At 35.6% G+C, this 21,066-nt stretch overlaps 6 protein-coding genes and 1 long non-coding RNA gene across 8 annotated transcripts; 2 read left to right on the top strand and 5 right to left on the bottom strand.

The window, feature by feature from the left end:
• Positions 1 to 2,089: 2,089 nt before the first annotated feature.
• On the top strand, positions 2,090 to 4,732 carry LOC139090704 (ester hydrolase C11orf54 homolog). Its single transcript, XM_070640506.1, has 3 exons — positions 2,090 to 2,427; positions 3,006 to 3,865; positions 4,525 to 4,732. Exons 1-3 carry the CDS (start codon positions 2,352 to 2,354, stop codon positions 4,549 to 4,551), a joined length of 963 nt encoding a protein of 320 aa, XP_070496607.1. The 5' UTR covers positions 2,090 to 2,351; the 3' UTR covers positions 4,552 to 4,732.
• Positions 4,733 to 5,556: 824 nt separating this feature from the next.
• Positions 5,557 to 7,768, bottom strand: LOC139090940 (uncharacterized). Of its 2 annotated transcripts, none has more exons than XM_070640835.1 (4): positions 7,694 to 7,768; positions 7,427 to 7,598; positions 6,326 to 6,448; positions 5,557 to 5,873 (listed from the first exon to the last, which is right to left on the bottom strand). In XM_070640835.1, exons 2-4 carry the CDS (start codon positions 7,534 to 7,536, stop codon positions 5,693 to 5,695), a joined length of 414 nt encoding a protein of 137 aa, XP_070496936.1. In that variant the 5' UTR covers positions 7,537 to 7,598; positions 7,694 to 7,768; the 3' UTR covers positions 5,557 to 5,692. The 2 variants fall into 2 exon arrangements, with proteins under 2 accessions (XP_070496936.1, XP_070496945.1); XM_070640844.1 differs by having other exon boundaries at positions 7,675 to 7,728.
• Positions 7,769 to 8,799: 1,031 nt separating this feature from the next.
• Positions 8,800 to 11,131, bottom strand: LOC139091018 (uncharacterized). The gene is made up of 3 exons (XR_011544475.1): positions 11,033 to 11,131; positions 9,146 to 9,396; positions 8,800 to 9,094 (listed from the first exon to the last, which is right to left on the bottom strand). It is a non-coding gene; the product is annotated as an uncharacterized lncRNA (long non-coding RNA).
• Positions 11,132 to 13,055: 1,924 nt separating this feature from the next.
• Positions 13,056 to 13,940, bottom strand: LOC139089820 (uncharacterized). The gene has a single exon (XM_070639444.1). It carries the CDS (start codon positions 13,938 to 13,940, stop codon positions 13,056 to 13,058), a length of 885 nt encoding a protein of 294 aa, XP_070495545.1.
• Positions 13,941 to 14,007: 67 nt separating this feature from the next.
• On the bottom strand, positions 14,008 to 14,952 carry LOC139089810 (leucine-rich repeat-containing protein 15-like). The gene has a single exon (XM_070639432.1). The coding sequence runs from the start codon at positions 14,950 to 14,952 to the stop codon at positions 14,008 to 14,010; it is 945 nt and encodes a 314-aa protein (XP_070495533.1).
• A 1,319-nt stretch (positions 14,953 to 16,271) lies between these two features.
• LOC139089801 (slit homolog 3 protein-like) lies at positions 16,272 to 18,914 on the top strand. Its single transcript, XM_070639422.1, has 2 exons — positions 16,272 to 16,279; positions 16,766 to 18,914. Exons 1-2 carry the CDS (start codon positions 16,272 to 16,274, stop codon positions 18,912 to 18,914), a joined length of 2,157 nt encoding a protein of 718 aa, XP_070495523.1.
• Positions 18,915 to 19,049: 135 nt separating this feature from the next.
• LOC139089795 (phospholipase A2 inhibitor beta-like) lies at positions 19,050 to 20,529 on the bottom strand. The gene is made up of 2 exons (XM_070639408.1): positions 20,520 to 20,529; positions 19,050 to 19,825 (listed from the first exon to the last, which is right to left on the bottom strand). The coding sequence occupies exons 1-2, from the start codon at positions 20,527 to 20,529 to the stop codon at positions 19,050 to 19,052; spliced, it is 786 nt and encodes a 261-aa protein (XP_070495509.1).
• Positions 20,530 to 21,066: the final 537 nt, after the last annotated feature.

The raw sequence follows: 21,066 nt of genomic DNA, 5'->3' as shown, positions 1-21,066 counted from the left end.
AGCCGAGAGCCGAGTCTAAGAACCGAGAGCCGAGTCTGAGAACCGAGAGCCGAGTCCGAGAACCGAGAGCCGAGTCTGAGAACCGAGAGCCGAGTCCGAGAACCGAGAGCCGAGTCTGAAAACCGAGAGCCGAGCCGAGTCCGAAAACCGAGAGCCGAGTCCGAGAACCGAGAGCCGAGTCTGAGAACCGAGAGCTGAGAACCAAGAGCCGAGTCCGAGAACCGAAAGCCGAGTCTGAGAACCGAGAGCCGAGTCCGAGAACCGAGAGCCGAGTCTGAGAACCGAGCCGAGTCCAAGAACCGAGAGCCGAGTCTGAGAACCGAGAGCCGAGTCTGAGAACCGAGAGCCGAGTCCGAGAACCGAGAGCCGAGTCTGAGAACCGAGAGCCGAGTCCGAGAGACGAGAGCCGAGACTGAGAACCGAGAGCCAAGTCCGAGAACCGAGAGCCGAGTCTGAGAACCGAGAGCCGAGTCTGAGAACCGAGAGCCGAGTCCGAGAACCGAGAGCCGAGTCTGAGAACCGAGAGCCGAGTCTGAGAACCGAGAGCCGAGTCTGAGAACCGAGAGTCGAGTCTGAGAACCGAGAGTCGAGACCGAGAACCGAGAGCTGAGTCTGAGGAACCGAGAGCTAAAGTCTGAGGAACCGAGAGCCGAGTCTGAAAACCGAGAGCCGAGTCTGAGAGTCGAGAGCCGAGTCTGAGAACCGAGAGCCGAGTCCGAGAACCGAGAGCCGAGTCTGAGAACCGAGAGCCGAGTCCGAGAACCGAGAGCCGAGTCTAAGAACCGAGAGCCGAGTCTGAGAACCGAGAGCCGAGTCCGAGAACCGAGAGTCGAGTCTGAGAACCGAAAGCCGAGTCTGAGAACCGAGAGCCGAGTCTGAGAACCAAGAGCCGAGTCTGAGAACCGAGAGCCGAGTCCGAGAACCGAGAGCCGAGTCTGAAAACCGAGAGCCGAGTCTGAGAGTCGAGAGCCGAGTCTGAGAACCGAGAGCCGAGTCCGAGAACCGAGAGCCGAGTCTGAGAACCGAGAGCCGAGTCCGAAATCTGAGAGCCGAGTCCGAGAACCGAGAGCAGAGTCTGAGAACCGAGAGCCGAGTCTGAGAACCGAGAGCCGAGTCTGAGAACCGAGAGCCGAGTCTGAGAACCGAGAGCCGAGTCCGAGAACCGAGAGCCGAGTCTGAGAACCGAGAGCCGAGTCTGAGAACCGAGAGCCGAGTCCGAGAACCGAGAGCCGAGTCTGAGAACCGAGAGCCGAGTCCGAGAACCGAGAGCCGAGTCTGAGAACCGAGAGCCGAGTCTGAGAACCGAGAGCCGAGTCTGAGAACCGAGAGCCGAGTCCGAGAACCGAGAGCCGAGTCTGAGAACCGAGAGCCGAGTCTGAGAACCGAGAGCCGAGTCCGAGAACCGAGAGCCGAGTCTGAGAACCGAGAGCCGAGTCTGAGAACCGAGAGCCGAGTCTGAGAACCGAGAGCCGAGTCCGAGAACCGAGAGCCGAGTCTGAGAACCGAGAGCCGAGTCTGAGAACCGAGAGCCGAGTCTGAGAACCGAGAGCCGAGTCCGAAAACCGAGAGCCGAGTCCGAGAACCGAGAGCCGAGTCTGAGAACCGAGAGCCGAGTCTGAGAACCGAGAGCCGAGTCCGAAAACCGAGAGCCGAGTCCGAGAACCGAGAGCCGAGTCTGAGAACCGAGAGCCGAGTCTGAGAACCGAGAGCCGAGTCTGAGAAACTAAAGCCGAGTCTGAGAACCGAGAGCCGAGTCTGAGAACCGAGAGCCGAGTCTGAGAACCAAGAGCCGAGTCTGAGAACCGAGAGCCGAGTCCGAGAACCGAGAGCCGAGTCTGAGAACCGAGAGCCGAGTCTGAGAACCGAAAAATCCAATTTTTCGTCAAAAATTCGTCTCAAAAGTTCACAATCAACAACACCTGCCTCAATATTTCTATAAATTCTTTCAACCGTTTCAAAAAATTCAAACCTCATTTGAGCTTCTCCAAGATAAACAAATTCAGCTTTACCGTACAAAACGACAACAATAAAAATTAAAAAAAAATTCTCTCACACTTGTTTCAATATTTTATTTGGAAAAAGCAACAAGTTTTGATGTTTTTTTTTTATTTACATTCTACTTTATAAAGTGTCTTAATTGCCTGCTGCTCATGTAGTTGTTATCATTGAGTGTCTCTTGAATCAACTTCATAAGCTACTGCTCGTATTTCTGGATGATTTAGTTGAATTTTGAGACTTGATTGAGGTTTATTAATTATAAAGTTAAAAATTAGGAAAATTTATAAAATTTTGTATTGTGCAAGCTATAATCATCTAACAAATTACATCCAATAATTAAAATTTGATCCAAAATGTCACTGGATTCAAAGAGTTTAAAATATGAGTCTAAATATATATTCACACCCACCTTAGAGGAGTTATCTAAAGGTAAATTTTAAAATTTATTTACTAATTTTCGGACTCGGACAATCGGACACTCGGACAATCGGACACTCGGACAATCGGACACTCGGACAATCGGACTCTCGGACATTCGGACACTCGGACAATCGGACATTCGGACACTCGAAACAATCGGACACTCGAACACTCAATCGGACAATCGAACACTCGGACAATCGGACACTCGAATACTCGGAACAACCGGACTATAGGACAATCGGACACTTGGTCATCTTCGTTCGTCTTCTTTTGTCTTCGGTCGTCTTCGTTCATCTTCGGTCGTCTTCGGTTTTCGGTATCTTCTGTCTTCGGTATCTTCGGTATCTTCGGTCGTCTTCGATAGTCTGCGATCGTCTTCGGTCGTCTTCGGTCTTCTGTCTTTAGTCTTCGGTCGTCTTCGATCGTCTTCGGTCATCTTCGGACATCTTCGGTCGTCTTCGGTCGTCATCGATCTTCGGTATTCGGTCGACTTCGGTTTTCGATCTACATCCTTATTTTATTATCCAATTCCACATCAATTTCCAATCCAACTTGACTAATTATTCACAAATTTCTTAATTTAGCAATCACACCCGGACTCAATGAGAACTTTGCAGAAGTCACTTTATCAATTATTGACTGTCCAGATTTATCAAAAGCTCCATATCATCTTGCATCATCAGGATTAACAGGTGACACAATTGTGATGGAATATGGAAGTCCTGACTATTTATTGCCACTTGTTGATAAATCAAAGATATATGACTTGATTCCACTTATAAGAAACATATCAGGATATGAAAATAAAGAATTTTTTATAGCTGGTGCCGGTGCTGGTCCACATCCATTAATTAATCAAAATTGTGAAGGAATAATGAATTTAAAAGTTGATAAAAATGGTAAAATAATAAATGAAACTCACATATCAAGAGTTACTGATGATGGATCAATGGATGTCCAAAAAGTGCCATCAAATGAGACACGAAGTGCCTTACTTGGAAATGTTTTCATATCGGAAGGAAAAGTTGGTAAAGTTTTAAAAGTATCATGTAAGAAGCGCATTGGAAGTGAAAATTTTATATCAGCTATGCGACTATCAATGGCTAAGCATTTTAAGGACACAACTGTTGGTGTCGGTGGTGTCTTTTTGATTAAAACAGGCAAAGTAAAGCAACATGTGATGAATGATTTCTCAAAAAGTCCTATAAATACTGAAGATGAACTTAATAATTGGCTTAAATTTTATGATATGTCAGCACCGCTTATTGCTGTTGGAACATTTGTGACTGATGAAACTGATTTTGATTTAAGATTACAACATTTTCATAGTTTTTCAATGCATGGTGAAGCTGGACATTATCATTATGATGTGACACCTGATATTGTTGAATATGAAGGATATTTTAATGTTGGTGCAAGGATTGTTAGGATTGATCGTCCTGAGGTAAATATCACCCGACACCTCATCCGACACCTCACCCGACACCTCACTCGACACCTCACCCGACACCTTAACCTACACCTCACCCGACACCTCAACCTACACCTCACCCAACACCTCAACCTACACCTCACTCGACACCTCAACCTATACCTCACCCGACACCTCATCCGAGACCTCAACCCACACCTCACCCGACACCTCAACCTACACCTCACCCAACACCTCAACCTATACCTCACCCGACACCTCACCCGACACCTCAACCCACACCTCACCTGACACCTCATCCGACACCTCACCCGACACCTCACCCGACACCTCACCCTACACCTCACCCGACACCTCACCCGACACCTCACCCGACACCTCAACCTATACCTCACCCGACACCTCAACCTATACCTCACCCGACACCTCACCCGACACCTCATCCGACACCTCACCCTACACCTCATCCGACACCTCACCCGACACCTCACCCGACACCTCACCCGACACCTCATCCTACACCTCACCATATACTTCAACCTATACCTCACTCGACACCTCACCCGATACCTCATCCGACACCTCACCTGACACCCTATCCAACACCTCACCCTACACCTCTACCTTGATAAACATGGCAAAATTAATGAAAATATTCTTAATTATTTCAGTCATCACTCAAATTTGGACGCGATTAAGCATCAAAAATAGGTCAAATGAGAAACAATTAATCTAAAATTGATAAACAATATGTCAAGAGAATGCTGAATAAGCATGCGAGATGTTCACACTTTACGTCAGTCGAGAAATTAATATTTTTAATATTTCTTATCATGAATTTTTAATTTTAAAATAATAATAAAGGAAATGGTGATGAAATGTTTGTTGTTGTTGTGGTTTAGTGATATGGATGACATGGGAGTCATGCTACTAATATTTTACAGATTTTTTTGGGTCAAACAGAAGTTGGTCGGAAGATATGAATGAACATGATGAGTATTGATAGGTGGGAGGGATTGTGAGGTCAACATTTAGGAAGTGGAGCTGATCAATCAATTTTAGATCAATTTCAACCGAGAATTCGGGAAACACACACACCACACCCTTTGGTTCACACCCTTTGGATCACACCCTTTGGATCACACCCTTTGGATCACACCCTTTGGATCACACCCTTTGGATCACACCCTTTGGATCACACCCTCTGGATCACACCCTTTTGGATCACACCCTCTGGATCACACCCTTTGGATCACACCCTCTGGATCACACCCTTTGGATCACACCCTTTGGATCAAACCCTTTGGATCACACCCTTTGGATCACACCCTCTGGATCACACCCTCTGGATCACACCCTTTGGATCAAACACTCTGGATCACACCCTTTGGATCACACCCTCTGGATCACACCCTTTGGATCACACCCTTTGGATCACACCCTTTGGATCACACCCTTTGGATCACACCCTTTGGATCACACCCTTTGGATCACACCCTTTGGATCACACCCTTTGGATCAAACACTCTGGATCACACCCTTTGGATCACACCCTTTGGATCACACCCTCTTGGATCACATCCTTTGGATCACACCCTTTGGATCGAACACTCTGGATCACACCCTCTGGATCACACCCTTTGGATCACACCCTCTGGATCACACCCTCTGGAATCCCAAATAATCCCAATAAAAATTCCAAATTTCTATAAACACTTTGAATTTATTGTTTAGAACATGATACAATGGGAATTATTTATAAATGTTGACCAATATGCAAAAAAAATTGAGGATTAAATGTCAAGTATGACTATTAAAAGTTCTGTTTAATGCTTTGATTTAATCAACTTCCGAAATTTGTGCATCAACATCACTAAGATAATCAGATGTAAGTTTAACAACAATAAATCCACTTGTAAGACCGACAACTGTTGCAACACCGCAATTCTTTGGTAAAACGTTCTTCATGAAGGCCCACATGAGGACTGATCCAAAACTGAAGAGAACACCACCGGTGGCACTGAAATTGGAAATGAATGGAAGTGCTTGTTATAGCTGTACATGATGAAGGATATAGGCAGTGTCAATCTAGCTGTATTCCAGTGATGGACGACCTCTAACAAGCCTTGACCGAAACCGCACACGTCGTATGGATCATGTCATTGTGACACATCAGAGCAGTGGTGGACAACCTGTGTGTCGTGGCCCATTAGTGGACTGTCTAAAGTTAATGAAAATGCCATGAATCGTATGCCGTGTACGGTTTTGGTCAAGATTATTTTAGGTTGTCCAATACTGGACTAGAGTGCCGTGGCACATAGGTTGTCCATCACTGGTCTAATCATATCCACTGTGATATTTAGGTCTGTTGATTACAATTGATCTGTATTGTATGGAACTGCTAGACACTGGATAGTCACACAGACAGCAGTTGCAGGTACAGTTCATACTGTTTGATGTATTGATACTTACGCATATGCAAGTCTCTTTTGGTTTGGTACATTTTTAAGATGTTTACGGGTGTAGATGTATGCTCCAGTTCCAATAACACTGTGCCATAAGAGGAAATTTGTGAGATCAGATGAGCCGAAGAATCTAAAATTGATGAAAAAAAATGTTGAAAATTTAAATTTTTTAAAATTGAATTTTAAAAAAATTTAAATTAAATTTTAAAAAATTGAAATTGAGTTTCAAAATTTTTAAAAAATTTAAAATTGAATTAAAAATTTTCAAAATTGAATTTAAATTTTTGAAATTGAATTTAAATTTTTGATTTAAATTGTTTAAAATTGAATTTAAATTGTTTAAAATTGAATTTAAATTTTTAAAAATTGAATTAAAATTTTTAAAATTGAATTGAAATTGTTTAAAATTGAATTTTGAAATTGAATTAAAATTTTTAAATTTGAATTTAAATTTTTAAAATTGAATTTTGAATTTTTAAAATTGAATTTAAATTTTTAAAAATTGAATTTAAATTTTTAAAAATTGAATTCAAATTTTTAAAATTGAATTTAAATTTTTAAAATTGAATTTTGAAATTGAATTAAAATTTTTAAAATTGAATTTAAATTTTCAAAATTGAATTTTGAATTTAAATTGAATTAAAATTTTTAAAATTGAATTTAAATTTTTAAAAATTGAAATTAAAATTTTTGAAATTGAATTTAAATTTTTAAAATTGAATTGAAATTTTTAAAATTGAATTTTGATTTTTTAAATTGAATTAAAATTTTTAAAATTGAATTTAAATTGACAATTTTAAAATTTTTAAAATCGAATTTAAATTTTTTTGAATTTAAATTGAATTTAAATTGTTTAAAATTGAATTAAAATTTTTAAAAAATGAATTAAAATTTTTTTGTCAAAAAAATCGTTTAAAAAATTTTAAAATTTTTTCAAATTTTTCACAATTTTTAAAAATTATTTAAAATACAATTTTAATTGAAATTCATTTAAAAATTAAAAATTTCTTATTAAAAATTCAATAATCCAGGTTAAATGTTCCTCAATTAAAGCTACATCCTCTACAGACCCTAAAGTTAACTTCAATTCCCTAAATGTCCTACTCACTTTGTCCTTAATGCTGGATTCATGATGTTAATTGATAGTGCTGTATAGCTAACAAGACTATTAACCGGTAAATAAAATGATAAGAAATTTTCTTTATTTAATGGCTTCATTTTGGTTTAATTTGATTTGTTCCTGATTAATTTAAGTATAGCTGCTTAGTAGTCCTCGATGTCTAAAAGATGAATGAAATGTTAATTATTAAAATATATTTTAAATGTTTAAATTTCATGAAATTTATTATTTATTACATAAAATATTTGAAAATACCTTTGAGCCAAGATTATGTGATGTTGATGTTGTGACAAAATTTGCTCTTAAATGTCCGAATGTCAAGGGTTAGTGACTGAATTTAAGAGAAATGTGAAAAAATTCCGAAAGGGAGGAAAAATTTTGAATTTTTGAAAACTGTTACAAGAATTTTATTTATTTTGCAATTGAATTTCAAAAATTTTAATAATTAAATTTAAGATTAACCAAAATTTAATTTTTTTAAATTTAAAAATGATCAAAACAATATAATTTTAATATTTTAAATTTTGTGAAATTATTATGATAATCAAAATTGAAAAAAAATTGAAATTCAAAAATTAATTTTCAAAATTTTAAATTAATTTTTCAAAGGAAGTTTTTGTTTAAAAATTTCAAAAATAGACTTAGAAACTTTTAAAATTTTAAACAAACTTTTAAAAGTTCTAGAATTTAAAATTAAATTTTTAAAATTAAAGTTTTCTCTTTTTTCAAAAAACTATAAAAAACTTTTTTAAAAAAAAACAATTAATTGAAAATATTTTGAAAATTTAAAACAAAATTGGAATAAAAATTCAAAATTTTTTATTTTTAAATTTCCAAAAAATTTAAACTTATTCAAAAAACTTATACAATTTCAAAATTTTTTTAAAAATAAATTTTTAATAAAAATTATTAATTTGGTGTGAATATGATTTAAACAAAAGCTTTAAATTTTTTTTCAAATTTCAAAAAAAATCATATTTTAAGTTTTTTTAAAGTTAATAAAAATATTTTCAATTTCAAATTGAAACTTTTTTTTAAATTTCAAATTTGAAAATTTAAATTTTTTTTTTTCAAATTTCAAAATTTTAATTTTTTTTTCAAATTTCAAATTTTTAAATTTTTTTTAAATTTTTTTTTTTTGAATTCAAAATTTTTTTAAATTTCAATTTTTTTTTAAATTCAAAATTTTTTTTTAAATTCCAAATTTTTTTTTAAATTGTAATATTTTTTTTTAAAATTCAATTTTTTTTTAATTTCATTTTTTTTTAATTTCAAATTTTTTTTAGTTTTATTTTTTTATAAATTTCAAAATTTTAATGAATATAAAAAATTGAATTAAATAAAAGTAGCTGCTCAAAATTTTTTGGAAAACCTGAATTTATTATCATTTTGTACATGTCAAAATACTCGAATAATTCATGTATTTCAGTCAGACTTAAAGAATTAAATCATTATCAAATTTGTTGACATTTCAGTTCCTATTAAAGCTCTCCCTCATGCTCCTAATCATCTCATCCTTAATATTATTCATTCCCGTCTTGATAAGATCCTCAATTTTAATTGTCAAATTCTTCAAATTGTCCTCAAGCCTCATCAGCTTCAAATTAATTTTCCTAATCTCACCCACCATACGATTCTCCATCTTTTCCAGCCGTTCTGTTAGATTTCTCATTAATGTTAAGTTACAAAATGCATTACAAAATTCACCTTCTGTAATTATTTTCTTCAATTGTACCTGCGATGACTCCTCACTCGATCCTGTTGGCTGTTGCTTAACATTTGTATCATGTTTTTTAAGAAAATCTAGAAAATATGAATCGGGAAATTGACGTACATCTGATGCAACATTTTCAGATCCTGTTTGCTTTCTGATTAGCTGATTAATGTCGCTAACGGATTGCTGACATGAGCAGTATGATGTGAAGAATATCAGGGACATGATGCGCATTTTAAAGGTACTAAAATTGATGAAATTATGAGAATTTATTAAGGAATCTGTCAATTAATATACACATGCTTAATGCTGGTCTTATCTAATTAGCCTACTTAATGCTACACCACTCTATACAAGTCTCCATCCACCCTACTTCACCTTAAAACACCCTATTCCATCCTACTTCATCCTTACCTCACTCTACACCATCATATCTCACCTTACTTCACACTATCCTACCATATCGTACCTTTAACCAGTCTATTCCACACTAAACTTACTCAATCCTAAACTACTGCACCCTCCACATCCCAACTCCATTCTAACAATACCCTAGTCCTCCCAATTCCACCCAACCTTAACATATCTCACCCTACACTACCTTAAACCACCCTACAGCACACTATCCCAACTTACACCACTCTACATCACTCTTATCTTACCCTACACCACAATACTCCTCACTTCACCACCCTTCCTCACTCAAAGATACTTTATCCCACCTAACAGCACTCTACTCGACCCTAACCTTACCCTTTTCCACCTTACTTAACCGTACCTAACCCTCCTCCATTATATCCTCAGCTTACCTAACTCTACACCACACTGTCTCACCCTATCCTAACTTACACCATTCCACATCATTCTTTTCCACTCTACTCAGCTATAAACCAACTTAAGCCCACCTTACTCCTCACTACTCCATCATAAGACACCTTATCCAATATTACTCCACTGTACCTGAACCTACCCCACACTATCCTATCTTATTAGACCATTTAGCAGTCTATTCCACCCTTAAATTCACCTTAGCCTATCCTACTGCACCTTACACCACTCTACTCATAGTAACAACACCCTAATCCACACACATCTACCCTAACCTCACATCACCCTAACATATCTCACCCTACTTCACTCTACAGTACTCTACACCACCATTATCCCAACTTACACCAGCCTGCATCTCTCTTTTCATACTATACTCTACCCTGAACCATTTTAATCCGTCCTAACCCTACTCTCCTGCTCACTACTAAATTCTACTCCATCATTACCTCACCTTACCCCACCATATATCACCCTACATCACCATACCCTACCGTATGTCACCCTACCCACACCTTACCTCACAATTAAAAAAAAATCATCTAATAAATACCTCAGGACAGAATGACACAAATTGTGAAGTAGGATGACCAAAAAATCTGACAACCTGCCCTGTCAGGGTGACTATCCCATAGTGTCAGACTTAAACCGAATTTAACCATCAAGTCAGAGAATCACGTCGACATTGAGTTAAATTTTAAATTGATTAACCGTTTTGTGATATTCGAGACTTTTGGTTGTGGTATGATTGTGAAGAATCTAGCTTGAAATTAGAGTCATGACAGCTTGAAGGCACTTTTGGTACAGCTCGTGTATCCTTCGGGTTAGTCATTGAATTGGATTCAAGAAGTTCTGTGCTGTTCTGTGCTATAATCCTGATTGTTACCAGAATCTACCTGTGAGTGACTAATCATGTAGTTAAAGACCACATTTACTATCCAAACATGTGTTCTTGGACTATATTCATCCACTAATCCCCCCCTAAAGTCCAACAGATAACCCACATCACGTCACCCGACAAAAAAATTCTTCAGAATTGTCCCTTATCTCACCTTTTATTCATCCTGCTGTAATAATTTGTATTTCATCCACGTTAAATCTTATCAAATAAATATGCTGCACATGCAGCACGAGCAGCTATTCAAATAAATCTGAGATTATTTACTGAAATGTGAACAGAATAAACAAAAATTGAGAGCAATTGAAAGTTGAATGAAACAATTTGTTGTTGTTGCTTCATATTTGCGATAACATTTTTTTTTTTTTTTTTTAAATTGCATATTATTTATTTTATTTTAAATTGAGAATAAGTTGACAAATTGAGAAAAAGAAATTGTGAGAATTTAAATGGAATTTAAGTTAATTTATAATTTTATGAGAGTCATGATGTGAAGGATGACTTACCTTGAGACGTGAGTGGATGAAGTTGAAGATGGATATCAAGTTGTGGAAATTGGAAAAATTTTTTTAATTTTTCTTTAAATTTTTTTTTTAAATTTAAATTTTTTTATTTGAATTTTTAAAATTTAAAATTTTTTTTTGCCAATTTCAAAATTTGAAATTTAATTTTTCGAATTTTGAGTTTTTTGAATTATCAACTTTTTTTGGGATTTTAAAATTTTGATTTTTTAATTCTACAATTTTTAAAATTCTAATTTTTAAAGATTTTTGAAATTTGATAAAATTCTTTTTAATTTTTGAAATTTAAGTTTTTAAAATTCCATTTTTTTCAAGTTTTTGAAATTTAAAATTCTAATTTTGTTAATTTTTGAATATTCAAATTTTAATTTTGTTTTAAATTTTAATTTTAAATATTTTAATTTAAAAATTTTCAATTTTTCTTCAATTTTCAAAATTTGAAGTTTTCAATTTTTATTTTTCAAATTTCAAAATTTTGATTTTGTTAAGCTCTTAATTTTTAAATTATTGAAATTTTAATTTTTAAAATTCTAAATTTTAAATTTTTAAATTTTAAAATTTTAGTTTTTAAAATTGTATTTTTTTTTAAATTTTAATTTTAAATTTTTAAAGGTTTTTGTAATTTCAAATTGGTGTGAATATGATATAAATTTTTTTTAGCTTTTGATTTTTTTTAATTTTTGAATTTTAAAAGTTTTTTAATCAGAATTTTAAAAATTTTAATTTTTTTTAAATATTTTAAACAAAAATTCTAAATTTTTGAATTTTTTTTTAATTTTTAAAATTTAAAATTTTATTTTTTTTTATTTTTCAAATTTTAAATTTTTAATTTTGTTGAATTTTGAAATTTAAATTTTAAATTCTTTAATTTCATAAACTTCAAATTTTTTTAATTTTCAAAAATTAAAAATTTCAATTTCCCAAAAATTACCTCTCCAACTAGTCACCAGCCTACCCACACCAAGCATCAATCCTCATCAATTTAACAAAAATATAATCATTTCCACAATAAACTGAACCGCAATAACAATCAAGAACCGAAAATCAGCTTGTTCAGCCAATTTCAATAGCTTTTCATCCACAAAATGTGACTCATTCATTGATAAAATTTTAAATTTTGTTAAATTCTCAAAATCATGTAACTTGACTGAAGAAATGAACAAAACTGAAGATGTAATTATGAGCTCGTTATCAAATTTTTAATTTTTTTGAGATTCTTTGTGTTTTTTTTTTATTATCACATTAAGTACTGAAATGGCGCCTTTGAGAACATTTAATTGGGTTACAAGATTGTGATACAATTTTTGAAGGTCAACTTGATATTTTTGTGAATTTATTGATCAAATGCATCAAATCAAGGCTTGGAAATTCCCAAAAAACCAACATTGGGTCTTCGGTGTGTGATCTTCGTTGTCTTCGGTTTGTGATCTTCGTTGTCTTCGGTGTGTGATCTTCGTTGTCTTCGGTGTGTGATCTTCGTTGGTGTGTGATCTTCGTTGTCTTCGGTTTGTGATCTTTGTTGTCTTGGGTCTTCGTTGTCTTCGGTTAGTGATCTTCGTTGTCTTCTGTTTGTGATCTTCGTTGTCTTCGGTATGTGATCTTCGTTGTCTTCGGTGTATGATCTTCGTTGTCTTCGGTTTCTTCGGTGTGTGATCTTCACTGTGGTCGGTGTGTGATCTTCGTTGTCTTCGGTTTGTGATCTTCGTTGTCTTCGGTGTGTGATCTTCGTTGTCTTCGGTGTCTTCGGTGTGTGATCTTCACTGTGTCGGTGTGTGATCTTCGTTGTCTTCGGTTTGTGATCTTCGTTGTCTTCGGTGTGTGATCTTCGTTGTCTTCGGTTTGTGATCTTCGTTGTCTTCGGTGTGTGATCTTCGTTGTCTTCGGTTTGTGATCTTCGTTGTCTTCGGTGTGTGATCTTCGTTGTCTTCGGTGTCTTCGGTGTGTGATCTTCGTTGTCTTTGGTGTGTGATCTTCATTGTCTTCGGTGTGTGATATTCGTTGTCTTCGGTGTGTGATCTTAGTTGTCTTTGGTGTCTTTGGTGTGTGATCTTCGTTGTCTTCGTTGTCTTCGTTGTCTTCGGTGTGTGATCTTGGTTGTCTTCGGTGTCTTCGTTGTCTTCGGTGTGTGATCTTCGTTATCTTCGGTGTGTGATCTTCGTTGTCTTTGGTATGTGATCTTCGTTGTCTTCGGTGTGTGATCTTCGTTGTCTTCGGTGTGTGATCTTCGTTGTCTTCGGTGTGTGATCTTCGTTGTCTTCGGTGTGTGATCTTCGTTGTCTTTGTTGCCTTCGATGTGTGATCTTCGTTGTCTTCGATGTCTTCGGTGTGTGATCTTCGTTGTCTTCGGTGTGTGATCTTCGTTGTCTTCGGTGTGTGATCTTCGTTGTCTTCGGTGTGTGATCTTCGTTGTCTTCGGTGTGTGATCTTCGTTGTCTTCGGTGTGTGATCTTCGTTGTCTTCGGTTTGTGATCTTCGTTGTCTTCGGTCTTCAGTGTCGGTAAAATGTAAAGTCCCGATAATAATTAAAAATCCAAATTTCATTATTTATTTTACTTTATTATTTAAGTCCATATACAAGATAAAAAGTAATTAATTCACAATCTCAAGTTTAATTTTGCTCTACAACATCTGTCGCCTCCTCAACATGTTCATCTATAGCTTCATTTACATCATTTTGAACTTGCGTTTGTTGATATTTTTTTAAAATAATCTCATAACTTTTAGTTTTTTCCTCAATTTCCTTAATCAGCCAATTGTTCCTATCCTCGCACTCGACACTACACATAACATCAAGTAATTCACCCAAATCAGAAATATCCGATACATAACGAAGCTCACGTGTACATGGATTTCGATAAGCATCAATACTGTCCAAATTATCATAAAAATCCATTTTTTGGATGTCCGTTTTTGTTATTAAATTTTGTGAAAATTTTAATATTTTTAAATTTAAATTATCTTTAAAAAGTCGTCCGGGTAAAGCTTCAAGATCATTATAATTTAAATTTAACGAAGTTAAGGATGTTAATCCATTAAATATTGTCATCGGAAGTGCCTTTAACTTATTAAGTTCCAAATTAATGACTATAAGTTGATGATTATCACGAAATAATTCCGAATTTAATTCAGCAAGTTCATTTCCATTTAAATAAATTTCACGAAGGTCTTTTAAGCCTTTAAAGGCATCAACATCAATTGATTCTATTGCATTGGAATTAAAATTAATTTTTTTAAGTTTTTTATTGTCACGAAAAATTTCCGACTCAATTTTTGTTAATAAATTTTTATAAAAGCTGACTTCAACAAGTTGTGTCAAATTTACGAGTGAATCGCGATGAATTTCAGTTAAATTTGAGTCCTTAAACAGGAAGATCTTTAAGGATGGTAAGAATGTGGACAGTCCAAGTGGTAAATACGATGAATTTGAATTTTTAACATAAAATGCATGACAATCTACGTCTGGTGCTGATAATTGAGCATAATCAGTTGGCTGTTGAACAATAAATGGCTCTGGTATGCAGGTTTTGATGTCTTTTGTATGATTAAATTCCATTGATGTAAAGTCACATGTGATGGTGACTGTGGTGGATATTAATGGTGTGAGACATCCACAGATGATGATGAAAATTGACAATTTTGGTGAATTTAGACTGGAAAAAATTTAAATTTCAGTGAAATCTCAAAAAAAATGAAGTCCGGACACCACTGAGGTCCAAAAACTACTAAAGGCGCCTTCACATTGGAGTCCGGACACCACTGAGGTCCAAAAACTACTAAAGGCGCCTTCACATTGGAGTCCGGACACCACTGAGGTCCTTCAACCATTGAACTTACTTCGACATCCTTCAAAGATCCAATCAATAAATATTACATAAATTTAATACGATTTTTAATTCAATTCCAACTAGCGAACTACACTTACAGCTGTAGACTAAAATTCAATTTAATCATTTAGTCATATTTTTTTTCTCTCTGTAATCTTAGTTCAAAACAAAGGAAGTACATTGATTTATTTATCAGCTATTAACAACATTGTGGGGTGTTTTTAAAGAATATCAGGGATGTTGAAGCTATGTCGGACTGGAGTCAGACTAGATTCGGACTAGAGTCGGACTAGAGTCGGACTAGAGTCGAACTAGAGTCGAATTAGAGTCGGACAAGAGTCGGACTAGAGTCGGACTAGAGTCGGACTAGAGTCGGACTAGAGTCGGACTAGAGTCGGACTAGAGTCGGACTAGAGTCGGACTAAAGTCGGACTAGAGTCGGACTAGAGTCGGACTAGAGTCGGACTAGAGTCGGACTAGAGTCGGACTAGAGTTAAACTAGAGTCGGACAAGAGTTCAAATCGGACTTAGTCGGACTAGAGTCGGACTAGAGTCGGAAAAATTTAATAAACTAGAGTCGGACTAAAGTCGGACTAGAGTCGGACTAGAGTCGGACTAGAGTTGGACTAGAGTTGGACAAGACAGTCGGACTAGAGTCGGACTAGAGTCGGACTAAAGTCGGACTAGAGTCGGACTAGAGTCGGACTAGAGTCGGACTAGAGTCGGACTAGACTCCCATGTCCAAATCCCTGACTTGTGTCAAATAATTTTTGCAACTAAAAAATTTTACAAAAAAATTTAATAAAATAGGTCAAAATGATTCAATTAATCTGCCTTATTGCATCAATAACTTAATCATCCTTACAATGTAACAAAAAATTGAGAACAAACTCAGCAAATTTTTCTTATAAAAAAAATATATGGATTAAAAGTATTTATTGATGTATGTTCATTTAGTAACGATTTAAACTCCAATTTGTATAGAAGTTAAAAGGAAGTTAAAAGCTTGAATTTTAGATAATTTGAGGAATTTTGTAGAGTAATTGAAATGAGCAGGTAAATTTAGTGGAATTTAATAGAATTTGTGTTGTGTCAGTCCGATTCTAGTCCGATTCTAATCCGAATCACGTCCGACTCAACTCCCACTCTTGTCCAACTGCGGTTGAATTACAGTTCGACTCACGTCCGTCTCCAATTTGACTCAAGTCCGACTTTAGTCCGATTTTCTTCCAACTCCAGTCTAACTTACGTCCCGATTCACGTCCGACTTCCTTCCAATTTCAGTCCGACTCATGTCCGACTTCAGTTTGACTTGCTTAAAACTCTCGTAGGCTAGTATAACTTTGGAACAATGTCAGATTCTATGGAATTTGGAATCAGGCTAGAGTTAAGACTGTCTAGGATCGTTTTTAACGTTGTATATCCACCGGATGTAGTGCATGTAGTTCATGCTGATTATTCCAAGCCATAAAATACCACAACAAACCTAAAAATCCCATCAATAAAGTCATCAATTCTAACAAATTCGCAATTTCATTCTAGATCACCAATAGCTGTCTTATCAGTCATCATACTCATCATTTCCACATCCTACTCAATTGAGTTACAATGCAAAAAATGGCGTAAAGAAATTTGCTTCAACAGCAACATCATCATTAAAGATAAAGGAACAACGATTCAGCCTCAAACAAATTACAGGATATCCGGCATCAGCACACTGTTCCTTAATGAAGCTATTGTTCATGTCCTGCCTGCAAATTTATCCGATGCCTTTCCAAATTTAGAAATTCTTAAAATTGTCAATTCATCGCTGTCGGAGATTAATAAGGCTGACTTTATGGATCTTGTGAAAATTGTCGAAATTAATTTTGAGCTTAATTTGATATCCAATTTGCCAGTTGATGCTCTACAGCACCTTGAAAATTTATCAAAAATTAATTTAAACCACAACAAAATTTCATCAATTCCGTCAAAATTTTTTGCAAATAATTTAAAATTAACGGAAATTTCGGTCGTCGGCAATCAAATTGAGCAGCTACACGACCAGACATTTAAGAATCTAGTCAATTTGAGGTATTTACTGCTATCGGACAATAACATTGTTGATCTACGTGATGGAACCTTTGATGACTGTGTTGACCTTGAAGTCATATCCATATCCAACAACAAGCTTAATTACGCGCCAAAATCCATTTTTGACAGCAACAAAAAATTGATTTTTTTAAAGAAAAATTTCATTAAAAATAAGTGCATTGACAGCTATTTTATGGAGAATGGGATGACTTCCATTGATGACCTTAAGGATGCATTTGAGGAGAATTGTAAGCCTTACAATCAGCCATACATTGACGAGTTAAAGGCTAAAATTGAGGAACTGGAAAAGGATGCAAAAAATTTAACAAAAGAGCTTAAAAATGCCAATAAAAATTTAGAAAAATCAAATAAGGAACTGACGGATAAGGCACAGGATTTTGAGGATCTGCAGGATGTTAAGAACCAGATGGACGCGACCGTAGCTGCACAAAATGATGAAATATCAAATTTGACATCAAAAATTGACAATTTGACTCAAAATTACAACAATTTATTGTCAAGCAGCTCTAAATGTCAGTCAGACTTAAAGGCACAAATCAGCCACAACTCAAACATCGACAGTAAGCTTACCAGCTGCACTGAACGCTTTAATGACTGTAAAGACTATCAGGATCGTACCTTAAAGGAAATTGGCAATAATACTGTAAAAATTCACAATTTGGAATCAATTAACAAGAATTTGACAGCGGAACTGGACATCCTTAGATCCCAAATAGCTGACAATGATTCAATGACTGCCGATGACACTCTCAAGTCACTTATGACTGCTTTTAAGGAAGCCAATAAGAAGGTTGAAGCATTAAGCAATAAATCATGTAATGTCAAGTCAATAACACCAATTGCTGTGCCTGAACATGTCAGTTCCTTCAACATTGACTGTAAATTTGACGACAATTACTTCAGAAATGACAAATTTTACACGTGCGGAATCAATGAAGTCCGAGCACTTGACTGCAATGTTAAATTAAAGGAAATAGCAGGCAACTCAAATGGAAAGGAAGTGACTGGAATCAGCTTTATGGACAGCTACTTTATTGACTTTCCAACGGAATTGACACAAAAATTTACAAATTTTAAGTTCTTTAAAGTCACAAAATCAGGTTTTGGGAAATTTGACGAAAATATTTGTAAATTATCGAGTGACATTGAGGTGCTGACTGTGACGTCATCAATTATTGGATATACAATACGACTTGATGACTGTACGGCACTTAAGACTCTCCAAATTGAGACGTCAGGCATTAAAGTCATTACAGCTGCAAATCCAATTGAGACATTGCTGAATATAGCACTAAAAGGCAATAAAATTGAGGAAATTACGAAGGATTTTTTCAGTAAGTTCCAAAACTTGCAGACAGTCCAAATGTCGGACAATAGGATTACGCACCTTAATGGAGATATTTTTGATGAAAACAGCATGCTGGAAACTGTAAATTTATCAAAAAATCCAATTATGTCCATAAATGGTGAAATTTTTACACAAAATTCAAAGCTTGCTAATGTTGATTTTGGTCAATTGAAATGCATCAGTAAGGCTGAACATAAGAAGAACAAGATGAGAGATTTTAGACGTGATGTGTTGTCAAAATGCAGTTAGAATCGGAAGCAGCTGGAATTGAGCGAAAGGGGGTTCAATTTTTGAGGTTATGTACTGAATTATGGGGTCATATGATGACATCATGTCAAGCTGTGCATCCAGGAATCAAATAAATCAAATTTTATTACAAATTTTCTACTCTTTAACACCAATTTGACAGAAATTATTCATATCCATTCTTATTGCAGACGAAAATCCACCGCCAATTTCCTTAAAATTATAAATTTTATCAATGCAGTCATTTCCACTCAAATCAAGACTCTTCAGTTCCTTAAGTCCATTAAATGTTGATGAATCGATGAATTTCAAGTTGTTGCCTTTAACGGATATGTTCCTTAATCGTCGATTATTTGAGAATGTTTCGCCAGTAATTGTCGACAATTTGTTGTCATCGCCAATAAATTCCTTCAAATTCAGCAAGCCTTTAAAGATCCTCGGACTTAATTCCTCAATTTCATTATTTTTAAGTGACAAAAACTCAAGTCTGGCAAGTTCACGGAAGTTCTCAGCGGATATAACCTTAATAAAGTTATATCCAAGATCAAGTCGCTGTAAATTTGGCATATCATCAAATGCATCACGTCTGACACGTATCAACTGTCCATTATTAAGACTTAAACTTTCCAGTGACCTCAAGTGCCTTAAATGCTCCTTTTTAAGTATCCTAAATGTCGTTTCCGATGCTGAATATGTCACTAAATTTGGAAATGATTCATCGACATTAATTGGCAAGTTCTCACTTTGTATGCTGATTAATTTAAGGTCGGTGACTTCACGGAGCTTCTCAATTTGCCACGATGACTCTTCAATGTCTCGATTTTCGATTATACAGGTTTGTGGATTGTCTTGTTGATCACATGATTCTTGTGGTGGATTATTGGAATTATTGTTGTTGTTGTTTTGATTTCTGGCTAGTGTTCAAAAAATTACAATTTCAATCGTAGGAGTGAAATTCGAATAATCATTATTGCATTGAAAAAATCCAAGTTTTTTAATGAAAATTCAAATTTCATTTCAATTAAAATCCCATTTTTGGATCGAAATTCGAATAATGATTATTCAATAATTTCGATCCTAAAAATTGGATCAAAATTAAATGATTCGATCCAAAGATTTTAATTAAAATGATTTGTATGAAAATTTTCTTTGTGTTTTGTAATTATAAATGGAATGCATTTCTCAAGGAACTGAATGCAATTTTGAATGAGTTACTGCATATTTGAGTTCAAACTGGTCATATGGTCTTTAATAGACATAAAGGAAGTAGTGGAACTGCTTAGTTCCGCAGATCTGACCCCCTCTCTAAAATGTCATGAAACGTCCAGAAATGAAATAAAAATTTTTTTTTTGGCAGTTCCAGTCAGTTGGACATAACCGATGGACATGGTAAAATATTTTTAAAATTATTATAGAGGACCGTGAATGCTTAAGAGACAATGTATTATCAATAATACTTACCTACTCACTTCCCTGGCTGGGGCGCACGGAAGCTCATTGCCGCGTTTAAAGAACATATATAGACAGCTCTATCTTTCTATAAATCTGTCCATTGACTATTTTTGCAACGTATAGTGGCTTAAGGTTGTTTAACAAGGGTGGGCTCACCAGGCCTCATGCTCAATTGGAGCGAATTGGCATAGCTACGAATGCAATACGGAGGGTGGAAGTAGGTACTTGGGTAGTAAATGCTGAAGGACGTTCTACAACTGAATTGTGCGTCACTACCATTTGCAAACCCTTATAATAGCTTAAGATATTACTAATACCAGCACGATACACGTCGAACAGGAGAGACTCCTGTATCAAGATGGAACCGAATGGAAAGAGACCATAACAGAATTACAAGAATTGATAAACGAATATTATGTTTAATTCGATTATCAGTTTTCTCTGACGTTTGATGGTTATACTGGTCATGTCCAACTGAGTGGAACTGCCAAAAAAAATTTTTATTTCATTTCTGGACGTTTCATGACATTTTAGAGAGGGGGTCAGATCTGCGGAACTAAGCAGTTCCACCACTTCCTTTATGCCTATAGAGGACCATATGACCAGTTTGAACTCAAATATGCAGTAACTCATTCAAAATTACATTCAGTTCCTTGAGAAATGCATTTCATTCATAATTACAAAACACAAAGAAAATTTTCAT

Source organism: Chironomus tepperi, unplaced genomic scaffold (assembly GCF_022539635.2).
Source record: "Chironomus tepperi strain 1889 unplaced genomic scaffold, CSIRO-AGI_Ctep_v1 contig_13, whole genome shotgun sequence".
NCBI lineage: Eukaryota > Metazoa > Arthropoda > Insecta > Diptera > Chironomidae > Chironomus > Chironomus tepperi.
Note: the sequence above shows the minus strand (reverse complement) of the source record. Positions and strands in the feature narration are given on the sequence as shown.